The sequence below is a fragment of the Drosophila montana genome, unplaced genomic scaffold (genome assembly GCF_035044405.1).
Source record: "Drosophila montana isolate Dmon_TW-CO22-7 unplaced genomic scaffold, ASM3504440v1 contig_402_1, whole genome shotgun sequence".
NCBI classification, from domain to species: domain Eukaryota; kingdom Metazoa; phylum Arthropoda; class Insecta; order Diptera; family Drosophilidae; genus Drosophila; species Drosophila montana.
Genome location: NW_026998739.1, coordinates 6662902 through 6679204, shown reverse-complemented (window position 1 = coordinate 6679204; position 16303 = coordinate 6662902). Strand labels below are relative to the sequence as shown.

The window sequence follows — 16303 nt, the reverse complement described above, 5'->3', positions numbered from 1 at the left end:
CTAATATTCCGGATAGTTGAATTTCAACAACATCAAAATCAAAATGTTTTCATTCTATATTAACTTTTTTAATTTCCCATCACCCTAATTTTTCAAATAATTCAACTGGAGAAAAACTGCAAGTGAAAGTTAATTTAAATTCGTTATTTTCCATGTTAATTTGTGAATAGTTTGACTTCAAAGGGTATTTGGTATTCGCGTTTTAATTACAGCACCCGAGGCCAGTTCTCATGCACACCAATTAGTGTTTGTGTACACTTTTCCTGTAGCTGTAGCTGTAGCTGGGCCAATTTGCAATGCGAAATTTGCATATTGACAACGCTGGGAAAAGCCTATTTGGAAATTAACCAAATATGTTGCAGATTTTCGCCGAATTGCGTTAATTTATTTGTTTAACGCATTTGCGACGACGTCAAACTGAATGCTGGCATATTGTTTATCGTTCCGTTTGCTCCGCCGTTTGCCCCGCCGTTTCCCCTGCCGCGCTTCCGATTCCCCGCCATTTTGTTGTGCACCTGAAACTATGCAAATTATGTTGCCGCCTTTCAGGCGTGCTGTAAATATTATTATTACCGTTTTTTCACGCTTTTCACGCGTTTCCTTTATGTTTTGCTTTCGTTTTGTTTTTCATGTGCGCAGCAGCTGAAAGCTGTCAGCCGCATGACAAAATTTATTGCCAAAAATTGTAATTAGAAAATCGCAAAATTTTCCACTGCAGCAGCACGGAAAAAAGTAAACATGCAAAATGCGTGTGCGTGTGCATGTGTGTGTGTGTGTGTGTGGGTGTGTGTGCTTACATGCGTATTCAGCTGTTGGCCAAATTATGAAATTGTTTGTTGATTTTTGGCCAAAAAGTCACATCATGTCAGCCGCGCTGTCAGCCCAACACCAATCTATTTAAAATATATGCACAATATTCGAATTATGCTTCTGCTTTTTTGCCGTGTTGAATTGTTAATGGCAAGCGACACATGAAATTCCCAATTAAATGAAACAAATTATTTGTTAAAAAAATAAATATGACGACAAATTAGCTGTCAGGCGGAATTTAAATCATTTCATATAAAATAAAATTTTTGATATGGAAAATCTGATCCTTAATGTGAGCTCATTCGTGATATCAATAGAAAAAGCCAACAGCTTTTTGTCAATGTAATGTAATATTATTTATCTATATATATAAAACTAGCGGGTATAACCCGGCCTTGCCCGTGGTACGTATGTTATAAAATCAATGTTCTCAAACAAATTTTAAATGATTTTGAAACTGATCGGACGGTAAGCAAATAACTTTCATACAAACGTTTTCCGCCAATTTACCACTGTTGCGAGTGGAATTTCCCAAATCGCTGAAAGACGTATTCATTACATTCTTATGTAGAGCTTTGAAAATAGGTTTGAAGCAAATCGGACACAATTTAAAACTTCGCACAACAAATCTTTGAGTCGCATTCCACCCGAAAAAGTTTGAATTCGCGAAAAGTGTGAAACACGTATCAAATGATTTTTCTTATAGATCTCTGGAAATGAAATTGAGCGCGAAACGTCACCCACCAAATCTTTGACCTCCATTTCCACCAAGGAGGAACGTATTTTTCGAAAAGTGTGAATTTGAACAAAGATCCTTGAAAATAAGTTTGGGGCCGATCGGATGGTAAACAAAAAACTTTCATACAACCGTTTTCCGCCAATTTACCACTGTTGCGGGTGGAATTTCCCAAATCGCTGAAATACGTATTTATTAAGTTCTTATGTAGAGCTTTGAAAATAAGTTTGAAGCAAATCGGACACAACTAAAAACTTCGCCCAAAAAATCTTTAAATCGCATTCCCCCCGAAGAAGTTTGAATTCTGCGAAAAGTGTGAAACACGTATCAAATGATTTTTCTTATAGATCTCTGGAAATGAATTTGAGCGCGAAACGTCACCCACCAAATCTTTGACCTCCATTTCCACCAAGGAAGAACGTATTTTTCGAAAAGTGTGAAACACCCCTCAAATGAATTTGAACAAAGATCTTTGAAAATAAGTTTGAGGCCGATCCGATGGTAAACAAAAAAGTTACATACAAACGTTTTTCGCGATTTTGCCACACTTGCGGGTGGAATTTCCCGAAACCCCGTCTTAACGTGCACCTACATCACATAAGGTAGCTACAGTGAAAATTTCAGCTTCCTAGCTCTTACGGTTTGGGCTGTGCGTTGATCACCAATCAGTCAGTCAGTCAGTCAGTCAGTCAGTCAGTCAGTCAGTCAGTCAGTCAGTCAGTCAGGCAGTCAGTCAGTCAGTCAGTCAGGACAAACAGTTTTATATATAGAGATATATAAATTTTATTAGTTATTTTTTTTTATTAAAAAAAAAAGTCGGCGGACTTCTGCTTGATGTTAACTGCTTAAACTAGTTGCTAATGCGCCCTGCACTCATGTGTTTTTTATAGATATTAAAATTATAAAAGGCTAATCAATTAATCACATTAATTATCTAGGCTACAACAGCTGTAATATTATATCTTTTTATACCCTTGCAGAGAGTATTATAATTTTGTCATGAAATGTGTAACGCATAGAAGGAGACATCTCTGACCCCGTAAAGTATATATATTCTTGATCAGTATCAACAGCCGAGTTGATATACCCATTTCTGTCTATACATCTAACTGTATGTCTGTTTCTAGGCGAACTAGTCTCTCAGATTTAAAGCTATCCTCGTCTTGAAATCTTGCATTGGTCTGGCTTGCATAGGAACAGGCCAGATTAGACCGCTATATCATACAACTGCCATTCGAACGATATTAAATAACTTGACCAAAATTTGGGATTTATTAGGTCCACTATGCATATTCCTCATATGCAAGATCTTATCAACATCGGAGGACTATATCATAAAGCTCCTATAAGCAAGATCGATGGAATGGAAAAATCAGTTATCAAAGATAATTTCATCGAACTCAGCATTTACGAGCTTCACTATTCTCGCATATGTCTACAAGGGTATTAAATCTTCGGCATACCGAAGATTTCCGTACTTTCTTATTTTTTATTATAAACCGAACTCTAAACGAAAATCATATAAAATCGAAATATTTTTGTTCAATAGAATTGCCCACAATATCTGCGATTCTTTTTAAACAATTCTGATCAATATTTTGTATATGTATATTTATGTATTTATTACATTCTAATACTTAATTAGATGAAACCTAAACCTTGAGCGTAGAAAATCATCTCCACAAACCTGACCTTAAGGTTCAAGCCTTGGTTCGAACCAAGGCCCTCTCTTGCGTAGGTTCAATTAGTCATGTAAATTATCGATATTTACTAGAGATGAAAGTCTGAGCGATTATCCAAGAGCTGCAGCTCGCATGCAAATCCAACCCGTTCTCAGTCCAATAAGAGTTGTTTGCATTTGTTAAACACAATTAAATTAATGCTTCTGATTGGACCAATTTATGCACTCACCATTTTCTATTTTCGTTTTGGCATAAATATAACTAATTTGTTTAACGAGCTAAATCACGTTTAACGGCTAATTAGAAAACTTAATTAGTTGAACGTTTGCGGCTGTCAGCATTTAATAAATAACTATCCGCAGACCAAAAATGTTAAAAGCTGATTTAATGTCTAAAACTAAGAGAGTTAAACAAAAACTCGACTAAAACAAGTGCACAAAATAAATACAAAATTGTTTAATAAATGCGTAAAAATGCTTAGCAAACATTTTGCCGAATGCGCGGAATTAATTAAATTGTTGCTTTTGCGACTTTGTGAAATACGATTTTCGCATCAAATATGCAAAATTTATACATTGATTTTTTTTTTGTAATATTTTTTCTCTCTATTTAAATATTTTAGAGGAATAATAAAAAAGCGTTTGAACACATTTTTGACTATCAAAATGTTACAAAATAACAAATTCCATAAAATACGTTTTTGTTGCATATTTAACGAAACACAATTGAAAAATGTTGGGCAAACAATTTCAAAATTAAATGAACTTTATTGGAAGGCCCAACACAAACGGAGCTAAGCTTTAAGTGAAGTCGGACAGAAGGAAAGAAAATACAAGGGCTACTCTTAAGTTCTCCTCGCATTCAAACAAGTCTGTCTGAATACTGCCAATGCTTAAAGAAATCCCTCAAGAAATCCCTCCCTTAAAGATCTGCACTGGATTGCATATTAGTGCAAAATAATCCTCATATACCTCTCCATATTGCCTAAATAGTAGTTGCACTAAGCAGCAAAAATAGCGACGCGTTTTAGATTTAAAAAATTTGTGGAATTTATATACAACTAATTTTCACGGCCTTAAGCACATGTGTATGTACGTGGAGAGCTCTTATAACAAAAGTAAAATGCCATCCAACAACAACAACAACAACAAGGGGAGCAAAGAAAATGCCTGCAACTTTTCATGCACAGAGGCGGGCGTGGAACACAAACAGAAAACCAAGTAACAACAACAAGAACAACAACAACAAGAGCAACAACGAGGAGATGGCACAAAACTTCAACTGACAACAAGACAACAAGGACAAGGCTAACAACAGACAGCAGCAGCAGCAGCAGCAGCCTGCAAGGCGGGAGGGGGGGTTGAAGCGGGGCTCAAGGAGCCAACTGCTCAGCAGACAGCGGACAGGAAGAGCAGCAATCGTTGGGGGCAACCATGCTGCCATGTTCGGAGCACGCAGCGAGACGGTTACAGCATGGCAAACAAGATGAGAATGACTTGCAAGAGGGCGGGCGGCACTAGGAGGCACATGTGTGGTGCAGGGAGGGATGGGAGGGGGGGGGGGGGTAGAAACGGGGTCTAGTCGCACTGGTAAACTTCAACAACTAATCCTGACTGATGTTGCGACAATATATAGAAAAGCACAACATATGCTACAGCCGTTTCGCAGCTACGCTTTGCTGCCTCCTGCCAGCAAAGCCACCTCTCGCTCGCACACACACACTTACTCACGCTCTCTCTGTCCCTCTCGTGCCCCCTCGTTTCCTCCAGCAGCCTCTATCTGTCGCCTCATCTACTGCCACATTGGCCGCTGTTTGCCATTTGTGCCAAAGATTTATGCGTTGGCGCAAAAGTTGCATTTCAAATAGGTTTCAACTAGAAAAAAAGAGAAAGAGCGAAAAAAAAACAGCTAAAAGAAAAATTCAATGAGGAACAAATTCTGTGTAATATATGAAAATTATACGAATTATATTGTAATATATGTAACATACAATTTATTATTATTATAATTATTTATGTTGTTGTATACATTGTGAATACAAAATCATAATGATTATAATTAATGTTATTATTATATTCTTTATTAATGTTATTTTTAGTACTATTAGTATATTAATTATTATTATAAGTATTTATTTTATTATTTAGATTTGTAATAATTCTTATAAATATACTTATTATTATTATTGTTTCTATTTTGGTTTTTATTTATTAATGGTCCACAAAAACGAGCGTCTTCATAATTAATTAATACATTATGAACATTAATTTATTATTATTATTATTATTGTATATATTATTATTATTATGCTTACTAATATAATTATTAATATTATAGGTATTATCATTATCATTATTAATTTAAATATTATTATTATTAATATAATTAGTGTTATTAGTATTATTAATATCTAAATTTTTATAATATCGATATTAATATTTATATTTTAACTATAATTAATATTATTATTGTTATGACTATTATTATTGTAATTAAGTTTAAGTATATAAGTATTGCTTAAAATTGTATTTTAGAAACTATATCAAGAGGGCGAAAATTGTGCTTATAAGACTAGAGTCGACAATATCGATGGGTTTGATCAAGTTGGTTTTATACTTTACTCATAGTTTTTCAATGTGACAGATAACATTTTAAAATTTATTTCGCCAAATCCCGCATTGAATAAAAAACTCCAAATTCCATGTCTAAATTTTTTAAAATATCTAAGACTTCCATATTAAAAATCGTGCTATAAAATTATATTGCACTTTAATGCGAAGCAATGAAGATCTTAGCCAATGCTTTAAACAAAGATGTTCAATTCAATTCAAATACCAAATTATTTTATTGCATTTAGTTTTTCTAAGCTAACCTCCTTCGTTTGTACTTCGCTTATAGACTATGATCCCAGGCTCCAGCATGTCATATTGAACCCTGGCAATTAATATTTACTGGGCAAGACTCAAGACTTCTGGTAGCTATCTCCTGAGGAGTTACTTCTCTGCCTAAGCTCCAGTTATTCATACGTTTCCCTCAGCAAATATTCTTAAACAATTCTTTACGTTTAGTTTCAATAGTTATCGAAAAAATAATCAAAACAAATTCAAACGTTTGCTATTCTTCCTATATTTGCATAAATCTCCCGCTATATATATTTATATGTAGGAGGCATCTAGTATTCTTAAAAATTGAGGCTACTAAATCTAACACCTAACTCTGATATTTACCTCAATATTCATCCCTCCGTTAATAAGTAGTTATGTTTCTTAATATCAGCTTGTTAATGCCAAGTGAAAACTCTGTCGCGCCAAACGTGTGAAATGCTTGTTGCTTGAATCAGCTAGTGCCACGCCCACCTGCTGTGCCCATTTGGCAGTGCATGGCGGGGTGCCTCGGTGGCGTATACGAAATATATGCGTGCGTGTGTGTGCGTGCGTGTGTGTGTGTGTGTGTGTGCGGCACGTCATTTCGCAGTTGCCACAAAATTCAATCAATATAATTGCAACACTTTAGCTAAGAACTTTACTAAAAGCTAGCAACAAGGCATACACACGCACACACATGCACTCGCACACACATTCGCTCGCACACACATGTACACGCATACATGTAACTATGACAAAGTACGTAAACAATGTAAAGCGTTTCAAATTTATACGTGAACCTCAAAAAAGTTGCCCCATGGGGTTTGAAGTAGGTGGAACGAATCAACTGATGACGTGCTGCAGGAGGCAATGTGAGAGAGAGTGAGAGAGGGAGAGAGTGAGAGAGTGAGAGGGGGGAATGGCAACTGTATTTATGCTTAGAAGTTTATGCATTTAATTAAGCCTCTAAAAACTTACGTGCGTTGGGACAACAACAACAACAACAACAACTGGAACAACTACAACAATGTTGATCGGCTGTAGACGCGGGCGGAGGCGGAGGCGGGGCGGGGCACAAAACATAGTTTGTCATTGCCAGCGAGTGGGCGTGTGTTTCCCTTTTCGGGCACTTTGCTCAGTTTTACGTGCGTCAGTAAATATTTTTGTTTCCTTTTTTTTTTTTTGGTTAACTCAAGTTTTTCCCTTTACCAGCGACATTTCCCAAAAGTTTTTACCGTCGCAGCTGCGACTTTCAAATACATTCAATCACTTTTCTTTTTGAAAAGCTCATGTGTTTTCCGTTTTCCGTATAGAACCTAGAATCAGTTAATTGTAGAGCGTTGGGTAAGGCTCGAGTGTTTGTCAAAACTATCAATCTTAACAAGAAAAGTCAGCTACAGTAAACGCATTTTTCATTTGGGTTTCTCAAAAAGAAATAACGTGATCTATTAATAAATCCGATGTTAACCAATACTGGATACAGATACAGTGTGACCAGATCACTGTTCAGCGCTTCCTTTGTAATAATTATGTTCTGGATCTTGATCAGGCCAAGAAACTGAGTATCAATATAAATTCAAAAGCCACAAATTGGTTATTCTTTAAATAAACTTTTATTTAATATATTTCACATAATTATTCACAATAGTTGCTTATTATCACATATCTCGGTTACAACTAATCCACATTTTATATAATAACTTATAGTCTCTCACATGAGAAAACAGCCTCTCTCGTCGCGGCTTGTGCGTTTCTTTTCTCTGGATTGCCTGGCACTGATCAGCTGCAGCTCTTGCTCTTTCATTTCGGACTCAGGTAAATCTTCCACAAATTCCTGGGAATTACTAGTTGCTGCCATCTGCTCTCCGTGCTCACTGTCATCCAGCGACCCCTCGCTATCTGCTGCTAGGATTTGAACACCACAATCGAAGCTCTGTTCCTCGGGCTTGAGTGTGCTCTCGTCTAGGTCAGTCTCAAGTGGAGTTCGAGTTTCGATAGCTGAGTTCTCGTTCTCTGTGGATGCATCTACCCGAGAATTCGGCTGCTGCTCAGTTGGATTCTTCTTCTTCAGAGTTTCGATAGCTGAGTTCTCACTAGCTGTGGATGCATCTACCCGAGAATTCGGCTGCTGCTCAGTTGGATTCTTCTTCTTCAGAGTCTCGATATCTGAGCTCTCGCTAGCTGTGGATGCATCTACTCGAGGATTCGGCTGCCCAGTTGGACTCTTCTTCGCCAGAGTCCGGATGGCTGAGTTTTCTCTAGCTGTGGATGCATCTAGTCGAGGATTCGGCTTCTGCTCAGTTGGACTCTTCTTCTTCAGAGTTTCGATAGCTGAGTTCTCACTAGCTGTGGATGCATCTACCCGAGAATTCGGCTGCTGCTCAGTTGGATTCTTCTTCTTCAGAGTCTCGATATCTGAGCTCTCGCTAGCTGTGGATGCATCTACTCGAGGATTCGGCTGCCCAGTTGGACTCTTCTTCGCCAGAGTCTGGATGGCTGAGTTTTCTCTAGCTGTGGATGCAGCTACTCGAGGATTCGGCTGGTGCTCAGTTGGACTCTTCTTCACCTCCAGCTTCAAAGTTTTGTCTATTTTTGGTGTCTCCAACACGGAGACAGTCACGGCACATTCTTCTCTTTGTTGCTCTGCTGGAGCCGAAGAGCTGCTTACATAATGTCGCTGCCGGCTGGTGGAGGCCAATGTGGATATGTCCACGCACTCTTCTGCTTTTGGTGGCCCCAGTTGAGGCACAGCCACGCTCGATCCCCCCTCGCAACGTCTGCGCTTGTACGGCGATTCTATGGTATTACCCAGACCCATGGCTTGCTCCTCCCTGTAATGGATATACAATAGTTAATGTAATTGGTTTATTATAAAATATATATTGTTTACTCACGCCCTTCTCTTCTCCGCTATTCTAGGACTCCGGCGTGCGTATAGAGGACGTCTGCGCGAAACTGGACCCAGCTGTATGCTCAATAATTCCTTTCTTCTGCGCGCGGTGAGCGGGGAATACTTTTTGGGGGCAGCTATTTGGGGCGTGGACTGCGTGGACTGCACGGGCGCCAAATCGCGCAGCTCGCTGTGATACAAGGTATAGACGCAAAATTCCAATAACTTTCAGTTCAAATTACATTAGCTTACATTTTCAGGCGACTTTTGGACAACCGCTTTGCCGTCTTCGGTGTGCCGGGCGTGCCGGATATCTTTGGAGTTTTAGCAGGTCGCGTTGCTCGGACAGATTTCGGTGTCTTTTGGCCTGATCTGTATGCATGTATGCCACGTCTTCCAAGGATCTCGGTGTATTTGCGTGAACGCAATTCCATTGTGCAGCCGGAAGAGGGCTGTTTGCTTTTCCTCTGCCCCCTGCCGCGGTCTGCGTCCGGCGTGGATGACGCCACGGGCCGAGGACTACTTGGGGCGACCTTTGCCGACGACTCTGCTGCTGCTGCTGCCACGCCCTCCAGTTTGCAGGTATTTGCAGCTAGGGATGCCATGTCCGAGTCACTATTTTTCCTAATATTCGTTGTCTGGAATCAAACAAACGCATAAGTTAAATTTAAGCAGTCAAACGAAATGTACTGCAAAGGCTGTTTGATAGGGATATTTTAGCTCTGGTTTCTATCTATGTAAAACTAAGCTAGGGTTTTATTCTCAGTATCCTCTTAAATAACAGGTCCATGCAGTAACAGTTCCCACAGTAACAGTCACAGCATAGACAACAAATCTGCTATTGAGTTGAGAAATATTGTCTACATATTAATAATTAATTTAAAATGCATTTGATAATGCTACTAGTTATTCCATGTGAATCCTGACAAACCGGTGTCAAACAAATTGTATGGACGAGTTCGTTCGTTGTAATTTCCTCCATTTTTCTTGCGCCTTACGGCTGAAATGTTACCAAGTCCATGACTCCGAAATTAATTTTCAATGCGCTAGGTCCTCACGATTAAATTTGTAAACCGAAAATAGTTTATAGCTCGGCTATATCCTGACGTATCCTGCCGAGTCCTGTGTCAAAAAAATTGTACTGACAAGGACCACCATTTGGCCAAATGTCATCAAGATCGTTCTTGTAGTTTCAGAAATAGCTCGATTTTACTGTAATTGCGTGATTTCAGCCAATTTTCCTTGCGTCCCGCGCCTGAAAAATTACCAAGTCCATTATTCTTAGATGACCCCCTAATATTTTGATGCAGTTCCATGCAGTTGGTCCCTACGATCAAAACGCACCATGTCCTTTAAAAATCTGCAAGGCTGTCGCCGAGCTATGGCTATTTTCCTAAAAAGGATATTAATACAAAACTGGCCATAGCTTGGGCATTTCAAAAACTTTCGGCATGTCCTTTGGCTATTAAACTGTCCTTGTCTTTCCCAATCAGAAAATATAATTGAAAGGACGAAAGTCCTTTCAACAGCCAAGATATAAGGACATAGGTTTTTGACATTGAAATAGCTATATCTCAACCGTATCTTTGCGTATCCTGACAAGTCCTGTGTCAAACAACTTGTATGGACTAGGACTACAAACTGACCAAAGGACATCAAAATCGTCTTTCTGGTTGCAGAAATATGGCTACTTTTCTAAAAAGGACATTCTTTTTATAGCCATAGCTCGGCCATATCCTTAAGGATATCAAAAGGATATACCTTTCTGAACTCGTGAGGAGCAGGACTATCGATTGGCATTCAAAGATTTCCAGGATTTCCTAAATTTCACTAAAATTTTTCCAAGGGGTTTAGTCAGAAAATGGCCAAAAATCGAAAAATTCGGGACTAACTTCGCCATTTGAAGGACTATCGGGATGTCCTTTGGACAGCAGATAGTCCCCACCCTCCCATTTAAGAATATACAACCCGAAGGACGAAAATCCTTCAAACAACGAAGTTTTATGGGCAAATTTTAAAAGAGAAAATAGGCCATAACTTTGCTGTATCCTGCGTATCCTGGCAGGACATGTGTCAAAAAAATTGTTCTGACCAGGCCTACCAACTGGCCAAAGGACATCAAGATCGTCCTTGTAGTTTCAGAAATATCGCGATTTTACTGAAATTTGATGATTTCACGCAATTTTCCTTGCGGCCCGCGACTGAAAAATTACCAAGTCCAGGATTCTTAGATGACCCCCTAATATTTTGATGCAGTTCGATGGGGTTGGGCCCTATGATCCCAACGCACCATGTCCTTCGAAAATCTGCAAGGATATGGCCGAGTTATGGCTATTTCTTTCCTCAAAATACCTTTCTATCTCTCTTATGACATTTTTGATTCCAATATGTTTTTATCTTTTCAGATTGAAGGATTTACTCTAATCGATTCTAAGGACTTTTACGAATCTAACGAGGCTAATCCTTTCAGGATCGGACGTATATTAAGCCTGATATAGCCATTTTAAGTGTAAAAACGAAAATATGTGCATAAAACAACAAATTTGTTAATATTAACAAAAATAAATAATTATCAAACAATTTCCCGTTTTTTTACTTCCAAGGGATATGGAATTGCAATCTGTTGTATACCCGTAAGGGGCGTCCGTTGGCGGCCGCTGGCTACCGAGATTTTTCTTAAATTCTGCTAAAATACCAGGCGAACAGAAATTACCAGCAGGTCGACAAAAATTTTCAGCTCCGAAAAATTTCTGTTGCATGCCCAAAAGGGGCGCGCTTGTCGGCCGCTGGCTACCGAGATTTTTCTTAAATTCTGCTAAAATACCAGGCGAACAGAAATGACCAGCAGGTCGACAAAAATTTTCAGCCGCCGAAAAATTTATGTTGCATACCCAAAAGGGGCGCGCTTGTTGGCGGCTGGGTCCCAAATTTTGACTAAAATTTCGCTCAAGCACCAGGCGAACAGAAATGCTTAGAAGGTCGACGAGTATTTTCGAATAAACATTTTCGTTGCATACGCGTGAGGGCCAAAAATGTTACTCATTTAAAATGAGTTATGTTAAACAGCAGTTAATGTAAAACGAGTGCTGTAAGGTCAGCTGTTAATTAGCAGCTGCAGCTGCTGCTTATTTACAGGGGCTGCTGAAAGAAAAAGCATACATGTTTTTGGACCATTTCGAAGCAAATTTTGCAGGGATCTGATCCTTTAGGTTGCCAAGGACTATATCGATGGTATGGTATAACCAAAGATATGACAGTCAACTAGGAACCATCAAGGGGGGGGGGCAGCTGAAAGAGAATGCATACATATTTGTGGACTATATTCTTGCGCATTTGCTAGAAGTCGGTCCTCTAGGTTCACTAGGACTATATCCATGGTATGAAATAACCAAGGATACATGGGTCAACTAGGTGCCAATATCTTTTGATTTTGTTCTAATGCGCTGCAGATTTTGCTGAATCTAAAAATAAACAAATTTATTAATTAACTACTATATCTGGTTTAAATATAGTCCGAACCTGGTAAGGAAAGCATCGTGGAAGTCCTTCAAATCGATTAGTCATTGTGTTCTTCAATCTGAAAAGTTGAAAACATATTTAAATACAATAAGCCATAAATGAAATTAAGCAAACGACTAAGTTAATGGTCATTTAATTAAGCAATTACATACAAACAATTTTAAGCAGGTGCACAATATGTACATATGCGCCAATGTACATCTATGCATACAACTCGCACTCACGAATGTTTTTCACAAAAATAAAAAAAAATTATTTACTTGTAAGCCTTGTATCGCTTTTTATCGGTTGAATCAAGTCGATTTGGGAAATAAATACCTTTAAGTATAGCAAAATTCGTTAAAAACCACACAACATTAAAACTCTAATTATAGAACCGATTCCAAACTTTTAAATGCCTATTAATGCTCACGATTCGTACGAGTTAAATAACGTATACAATTAAATTAACGGACACGATTTATCCGAGAAATTAAAGTTAAAATATTTTTTTTAACAACTTTGCTTGCTTGCTGATGTTAAATTCAAACAGAATTATATTAATAAAAGCGCTCAAAGATGGGCGTACAGGAGATTGAGCAGGCAACCAAAAATTCGACTGAGCGCATTCAAAGCCAGATAACGTACAAGCTACACACCTGCATAAATAGATATCGCACAAGAAGCACACAACCGAATAAGTGTAGGCAGAGGGAATTGCAAAATATGTTTATATGTATGTGTAAATGGCTGCTCGTGCATTATCTATTGCGCTCTCCCGAATTTCTGATCGCTCTCAACAAGATTTGCTTTAGTGTTCACTCGCGCAAGTTCTTCTTCTGATGGCAATTACACACATGCATACACACAAACAAGTGTATGCAAAGGCAATCGTCAAATATGTACGGTTGAATGTGTATATGTATACCCGCTTGAACATTGTCTAGTTTTGCAGCACACACTCATTCATTTTTTACTAAATGAAAAATAAATTACTCTTTAATAAAGGCGTTGTAAAAGTTTTTAGAGTCCAAGGGACATTTAAAATATGTATTTTAGAACTGACTCCGATTTGGGTAGAGTTTTAATGTAAAAATTGCCATGTTTTATCAACTTAAGAACGTGATTTATTTAATGTTACTCCGTATTTGTACGCGTCTAATAATGTTTACAATTAGAGCAACGGACGCTATTTACCCGAGAAATTGCACTTAATTATTTCTAGACAGCTTCACACGACTGCTGTCGTTTAACTAAAACAGAATTATGTTGCGCAAAGCGCTCAACAACGGACACACAGAAATCAAGCAAGCAAGTGATCATAAGATAATTGAGTGTACAGCCAACTCTTGCTTTGACCAATCAGCGATAAGCACCTTCAAAAACTCATGAGAGTGCCATGCATAGAGAGTATGCAGATAACACAACAGCGAACACACACCCAAACAAGTCTATGCAGTGGGTATGTGTGTATATGCCTGCTCGTGCATTATCTGCGTATGCATTGCGCTCTCTTGATGTTTGATGCTGCTTATCGCTCTTAGTAAGACTTGCTCTATTTTCTGTGCGCGCATAAGACTTGATATATTTTCTGAGCACCGTTTTGTTTTTGTCGTGCGTCTTGCACTCGCTTAGCTTAATTGCGATTTTGTTTTATTTTTTTCCAGGCTAAAAATTCTGCACAGCTGAAAGTTTTACTGTTGTTCGCTGTGGGGAATTATGAGGAATGCTTTAGGTGATTGGCTGCCCTCTATTTCGGTAAAATTGGATCAAATTCAAGTAATGAATATATCGATGCTAATTAACAGTGCTGGGCCGTACGATTCCCAAGAGGTATAACATTTAAAAATCGGACCACATTCAGCCGAGATAATATTAATAAATAAACTGATATTTAAAGCTTACATTACCAAGATGTAAATGGAGGGAGATGTAAAGTTGGTGGAGCGGGGCGGGCGGCACTCCGAGCAGCAGCCAGCCATGGAAATAACCGTTGTGAAAACTTTGCCAGCTGTATTACATTTCGCCTTTAATTTCATTAGATGCCAACGAGCTGGGCGTGTGGTAGAAGGGTTTACGACGCGGGCAAGCGGTGCCCGACGGGGAGCGCGGGGTGTGGGGGAGGGGCACACGCAGCGTCAGTAGCTCATAAAATAGAACAAAACACTTGTAAAGTCAGAAGGCGTGCAGGGGGGGAGGCGGCAGAAGAAGAGGCGTGTAGCTCATATTCCAAGGCGACGTCGTTGACGGCAGGGGGGCTGGCGACCAGGAGGCGGGCGGGCGGGCGTGTCTGCCGTGCAGATACATAGAGCAGCTCTGGCGGGATCAGGATGCCTTTTTCGTGGCAGGACGTCGCGTTAGAGTTTATTATTTAATACTTTTAACGTCGTGCGTGGAAATTAGCAGCCATAAATCAATGAAACGACTCGCACAAGTCCACAATTAGCCGCCCGCCTCGGACGGCGCCCGCCTCGTGGATGGACAGTCTGAAATTATAAGAACCAGTTGGGTAATTAATTTTAATGTTATGTCCATGAGAAGTGCGCGCGCGCATGTGTGTGTGTTTGTGTGTGTCTGTAGCGGGCATTAACAGTTGCCAAAGCTCGCTGAACAAGCGGCAAAATAACGCGAGTAGTTATTATTATATACATACATACACACATACATACATACATGTATATAATTGGATTTCGGGCAGTAAACAAATTTTGCATATAAACAAGGGTTTCCACTTGCGCCCGTATGTCCATAATTAGGCGTGTGCTTAACAAGCTGACAGAGTGCTCTTTGGATTCTCTTAAACACATATTTAAATTCTTAGATAGTCTATTAATATATTTACGTAACCTGCATATACCTATAACAATTTAAGAGTTTAAAAAACTGTCACTAGTTCCTATTGCAGAGGGATGCATTAATAATTTGCATAACTCTCAAAAAAATGTATACAAAATTAAAAGAATATTTATAATAACTAAAATAATATTTATTCTAATTTGAATACTTTTTTTTATAATTATAATTATGTTAATTCTTATATTTTGTTAATTAATTCGTCTAATCGTTTAAATTATTAAACCAATTCTAACAATAAAAATGACATTGAAAAATAAATGAAGCAATAAAATCGCCTCCCACATTTACAGGCCTATGTTAAGTTGCGGCTGTTAATAACAGGCACTCATCTTAATTGGCAGCTGTTGATTGATTTAAATTCAAATTCGTATTACTTTGACTAAGCGCACGCAAGCATATGAGAGCCTCAACTTGAGAGAGAGAGAGATAAAGCGAGCAGAGCAACACACACACACAGACGCACGGGTACACCAAACAGCACCATGCAATTATAATCTTTCGAGCTCAATTATAATAATATATGTATGTATGTAAGCATTAAATACTCGATGGCTTTTGGCGTCAAGCTGAATTGAGTGAACTCTTGCGCAAAGAAGAGCAAAGAATTATAGATGTGCGTGTGTGTATACACAGCTTTCACAGCTGTTATTATCTCTTATGCATACATATATGGGCTTTGTTCTTTAACATATCTATATATATATGTATATAAATATGTATGTATGTAAAGCAGTAAGACTTTTCAGCCTTGCTAATTGCGATGTGTCCAATTTTACAAGTAAGAGATTTTTTACATGCCATAAATAAAATGCGTTTACATTTACAAATACTGTCTATACTTTTATAATTAACTGTAATATTTTATAGAATACATACATATACAATATTTTTGTCAAATGCTCTCAGCCGATGATTTTAGATTATTTTTTTTGTTTTTTGCTTTGTTTCCCCTTCAAAACTTTAGTTT

The 16303-nt window shown here is 38.4% G+C and overlaps 2 protein-coding genes across 2 annotated transcripts; both read right to left on the bottom strand.

Annotated features, from left to right (window-relative positions):
* Nucleotides 1-7686: 7686 nt before the first annotated feature.
* Nucleotides 7687-9166, bottom strand: LOC135439018 (uncharacterized). The gene is made up of 2 exons (XM_064697602.1): nt 8987-9166; nt 7687-8923 (listed from the first exon to the last, which is right to left on the bottom strand). The coding sequence occupies exon 2, from the start codon at nt 8908-8910 to the stop codon at nt 7804-7806; it is 1107 nt and encodes a 368-aa protein (XP_064553672.1). The 5' UTR covers nt 8911-8923; nt 8987-9166; the 3' UTR covers nt 7687-7803.
* Nucleotides 9167-9230: 64 nt separating this feature from the next.
* LOC135438968 (uncharacterized) lies at nt 9231-14751 on the bottom strand. The gene is made up of 3 exons (XM_064697535.1): nt 14386-14751; nt 12502-12559; nt 9231-9620 (listed from the first exon to the last, which is right to left on the bottom strand). The coding sequence occupies exons 1-3, from the start codon at nt 14517-14519 to the stop codon at nt 9231-9233; spliced, it is 582 nt and encodes a 193-aa protein (XP_064553605.1). The 5' UTR covers nt 14520-14751.
* Between the last annotated feature and the right edge of the window lie 1552 nt (nt 14752-16303).